Below are 5,110 nucleotides of genomic sequence, written 5' to 3' on the forward strand. Positions count from 1 at the left end.
ACTGTTTCACTATTTATTGAGCACTGAATAAAAAAACATACAAAACACCCGTGACTAAATACTACCTCAGATAAACTATGTTAGATTCAAATCAGACATAATTGCAGTAAATTCACAATATAAGAGAATATATACTAATTCCAAAGAAAAACAATTGATTTATTGATAACTTGTTACTACATTCATATGATTTGACTGATCTCTTTTTGAGGAGTGAAAGTTTTCCAGATTGTACACATATGTAGACTGAAATACACTGAAACATGGACACTAAAATATTGTTCATTGGGTCCTGCAATCTGAGCAGGTCGAAATTCCAGTATTGTGTCACATGACAGCAAACCACAATAGATATCAGCATTGTATCAGTCAGATTGTACTCTACACAGATTCACCATTTTGATAGGGATTGGTTAGGTTCTATCTCGACTTACAGTATATCAACATATTGACACAGGAGCCATTGTGTGGACTAGTGGTTACACTAATCGCTTTTAATAATAATAATAATAATAATAGGGTTTATCTGTAGAATAGACGTGGTGTAAAATCTGGGCGCTGTGTCAACAAAGCCTCTCATGAGTAGGAGTGCTGATAAAGGATCTGTCCATATAATAATATTCAAGTTTGATCCAAAAGGCAAAACTGATCCTAGATCAGCATTCCTATACTGAGACGCTTGGTGGATAGGGGCCCTGAGCAATGTTCGTAGCTCTGCAGAAGATGCTCAGCAGCATGGTTTTTTGACGGGCAAAACGATGAGACAACCCTGAGCAACACCAACAAACATTACTGGAACAATTCTTAACACACCAGACCATTGATTTGCGCCCACTGTCACATTGCTCTGGAGAGATCCTAGACGACTACACTGTACTGGTTGTTAGTTACCGAGCTAACGGCAAGGTCAATGAATATTTACACCATGTGTAAACAGTCTGTCACCAGCAGTAGTGGGTGTTATGACTGATGTTTGACGGGTACCATTCTACCACATTCCTTCCCTTGTAGATCACTGTGAGATGGGGTGCAGGGGGGTTAGAAGGAGGTTAGAGAGGGAACATGTACCCCACGGACACAGTCAGAGGATCCCTCAAAGGCTCTTTCTGTTGTTAATCTCCACTAATACAAACTCAGGAAGTAAAAAAAAAAAATACACTAAGAATCCAGACCATTATTCACAGCTAAGATAATTGTTTCTTTTTTTTGTAAGGATAATGGAATGTCTTTGTTGGTGTTCTTTTTTTATTATAAGAGAGTATAGAAAACTAGTTTTAAAAAAGCTGAGAAGAGTTTATGGCAGTTGATTCAGCTCTCTTCTAGCTTTCAGCTCCACCACTACAATTGATATGTTGTCTCGTGTCATAATGGTTAAGTTATCTTCATAACTTATCTCGCGGCTGGGAGGGATTGAAGACAACCAAAGCCCTAGAGTTCCTCAAGTAGTCATAACCATAATTCTCTCAAAACCAATGACCGTTATCTCATAAAAAGTGGGCTTTAAGCAGGAAGTCGCCCCCTATGCATGATGATGTCAACAGTGTTGAGTCTACCTTTCATCTCAATAGTCTTCTTGGGTAAATAAAGGTCAAATAAGTCACTCTCTAAAGACAGAGAATCATAGAGATCCTTTATCTTCATTCAGTTCAATGCCCAGCACAGCCACCGTGGGCCGAGAGAGGTTGGGGTAAGAGAGCTGGAGGTCTGGAGGTCTAAGGGTAGCTTGGTCACTTTGTGCTCCAATGAAGTGACTCCTGGCTAGTCAGGGAGAGGACCTCAGCAGGGTGTTCCGATGACCATGAGAGAGGAGCTGTCTTTGGCCTTGTCATAGAAGATGGCTGGTGTGGTCCCAGACACAATCGTCAGCTTCTCCTCCTTGGTGGACGACGGAGAGAGTGATGACGGAGAGGAGAGGGAGGTGGAGGCCGCTGTGGCGGTAGTCGAGGAAGACAATGATGAAGAGGCTCCGTCTGGTAGACACTCCTCACAGCAGCAACAACAACAGTCCATGAAGGCCTGGCCCAGTGAACGACACAGACACAGGAACAACACCGGTGTCACCGAGCAACGGACAAACAACAGAAACTGGCCAATCAGAGCCAGCAGGGCCTCAGTTGTCGTGGAGACGGGGTTGGCGATGTAGGCCAAGGCGATGCTACAGACATTCTCGGGGAGGTTACACGCGGCGTAAACGACGGCCAAAGCCACGACCGTGGAACTCAACCTACGCTCTCTCTTCAGCTGCTGCTGCTTCTTAGGAGCGGAGGAGGATGACGATGAAGAAGAGGTGGAGGAGGAGGAAGGGCGTACTCTTTTTCCTCCTACTACTGTGGTTGTCCCCTGTTTCCTCCGTGCCTCTTCAGCGACAACGTGTCTCGTCACCAACTGACAGGCGAGGGTGAAGAGGAGCGGCAGGCAGAAGTAGCAGCCGAAGCACCACCACATGCGGGCCTCGTGGTAGGTCAGCACCAGCGAGTAGACCGACTCGGGCAGGCTGAGGGAGGGCCTCCGGATACACAGGTCCACCACGAAGCCCCCTGGCTGGACGGAGACCTCCTGGGTGAGCTGCCACAGCAGCAGCTCTGGAGCAGCCAGGACCATGGAGCCGATCCAGACCACAGACAGCTTGGCCAGGATGGACTGGCAGGGCTCCACCCGCGGGGCCTGGGGCTGGGGGCTGGTCGCTGCGTGGAACCGGTCGATGGTCAATGCACACAGGCTGAATGTGGCTACTCCCAGGGAGGTCACCTGGAAGGAGAGGGGTAGGAGAAGGACAGAGGGAGAAACAAGGAAGAAGAGGGGGGAGAGGTGTAGAGAGGGAGGCGAAACAGGCAGAGAAAGTGAAGATGGGAGAGAGGGGTGAGGGCAAAGACGGAGAGGAGAGAAGAGGACAGTGGAAAGGAGAGGGAGAGTGAATGGGATAGATGGAGTGACACTGGTTTCAATACAAGATGTTCATTTGGCAGGTCTTGATGCTGATTCTGAGGCTTCTCCAACCCGCTAAAGAAAACACTGGGGGAAGCACTACTGCCCCGAATAGATGCCCCAGGAATATGCAAATGTCGTAGGCTTGGTTAAAAAGAGCATATAGACTAACATTAGAGCGTCCTGTCTGACCCAGATCCCCTCCTCGATAGAGCTCCTAACAACCTCAATTAGTTAAGCACACCCCACCAGACTATTAGCGTGGGGCACTTGTTAGCATAACAATGGGCTAACTACCACAACACAGAGGGGTCTGGCAGACTGGTCTGAAGACAGCTATATACACGGGCAGTGGTGCACATAGTGTAATTACAACTATAAAACACACACATTATAGTGATTAAGTATAGTTTGTGTTTGAAATATATAAATACCCAGACAAGTAGAACAGCCAGAGTTGGGCTAGCACCATCAACCCTGCAAGGGGACTATTTCAGCCCTGATGGCACTAACACGGGGAGTATTCATGCACAAAAATATGTGAATAGTAGCCCGATCACCCATATATATAAATAATAAGATAAGGCCTTTTACAATAAGAGTTCTTTGTATCTCTTCATGGACTCTTTATTTATATCTTTGCTGCCTACACATCATCACATGTGTACCTAGGTATAATCATTTGTATTTATACAAAAGTATGAACACTTGTGTGTATGACTGGCCTAGCCCTACTGTTCAATAATGGGAGAACGAGGAGAGCTAGATCCTATGCAGAAATAACGGGCACCTGCGCATGACGCAACAGTTGCATCTCTTTGCGCTTGTGAACGCACACGGCTGAAAGGTCCTCACGTACGTGGACGTTCAATGTGAACTTTTTTTTACCTCCATGTAAGGCACAATCCGACATGACAGGTCGCCTAGCAACCGTCTCTTGGTGAGCTCGTTGAAGACGACCACCGGCATGCAGAAAAAGAGCACGAGGAAGTCCCAGAACGCAAGGCTGGCCAGGATGCAGTTCCACGCGCTCTTCAGGTAATAGTTGTGCCAAACGATACACATGAGCGCGAGGTTACCGATGATGCCCATAGCGAATAGGATGAGCGCCAGCAGCATCACTGCGTAAGCCCGGTAGGAGCTGTCAGTTACCGGGTAGAGTGGGTTGTGTAGCAGCACCGAACCCTTGGAATCTCTGTCTGCGGTGCTATTGGCCAGGTGTGCATTCTTGGGCGTGGTAAAGTAGCCGTCCGGGTCATACGGTCTGGGGTGTCGGTAGCTGTGGGGAGACTGCTGGTCCCGGTTTCTCGAGCTCCCATCCTTGGCGCCCCGGGGGATTCTCTTTGGGTTTGCGTCTGGTTCCTGCAACAGAGATTCGATATGTCCTCCTCCAATCTGATTCAGATTCACCCCAGTGTCTGACTCTCCGTTCCCCGTGGTTAATACACGCGCTGACCCGTCCCTGTCCTGGCTCCTCAGCGCCGTGTAACCAGAGCCGACATGTCGGGGCTCCGCAGCCCTCAGGAAAAGTACGAACAAAGCAAAAAGCGGAGTCATTTTACCTTGATAGAACGTTCAGAGCAAAGTACGTAAATATTCTGAAAGTGTTGAGCTTGTTTATAAGGGATCACTCCATAAAAGCCTAAATGTATTCACAAATCGTTTCAGAAGCGTATTCAAAATCCGTCCACCGGCTGGTCCTGATGTAGAAGTTTTGAGCGTCTGTCTGGCTCCAACAAGCATGGCCGTTATTCACTCATGCCCTGCACATTCAAGAGACCACATCCGCCCTCTGGTGGCCTAGATGGGCGAGATGGGCGAGACAGACCTCAAGCCAAAGCCAAGTTCAATCAAAGCAAGGCAATTCATCTTGGCCATATTTCCCAAAAAGTGGCAGAAAGCAGGCCTAAACAAAAAACACAATGTCCAGTGGACAGGAGATGGTAGGAAAAATATATTGTTCAAAATAGCCATTTTAATTGAATATACTTTTTCTTATGTCTTTCTATGGAATGTATTTGTTATAGGCCTACAGATGATTTATTTACGTTAGAGAGATCTTCACACTCCAACAGCAATCTAATTTCCCATGACGACTGGATTATTTCATGATGGGGTTCCATGCAATGCAAACAGCAACCCTGTTTGGTAAGAGACAGAGAATAACCTAAATTCCATTGAAGAG

The 5,110-nt window shown here is 47.0% G+C and overlaps 1 protein-coding gene across 1 annotated transcript; it reads right to left on the reverse strand.

The window, feature by feature from the left end:
* gpr37l1a (G protein-coupled receptor 37 like 1a) lies at positions 1-4,661 on the reverse strand. Its single transcript, XM_029682802.2, has 2 exons — positions 3,814-4,661; positions 1-2,748 (listed from the first exon to the last, which is right to left on the reverse strand). Exons 1-2 carry the CDS (start codon positions 4,480-4,482, stop codon positions 1,777-1,779), a joined length of 1,641 nt encoding a protein of 546 aa, XP_029538662.1. The 5' UTR covers positions 4,483-4,661; the 3' UTR covers positions 1-1,776.
* Between the last annotated feature and the right edge of the window lie 449 nt (positions 4,662-5,110).

The sequence above is a fragment of the Oncorhynchus nerka genome, linkage group LG15 (assembly GCF_034236695.1).
Source record: "Oncorhynchus nerka isolate Pitt River linkage group LG15, Oner_Uvic_2.0, whole genome shotgun sequence".
Lineage (NCBI taxonomy): Eukaryota > Metazoa > Chordata > Actinopteri > Salmoniformes > Salmonidae > Oncorhynchus > Oncorhynchus nerka.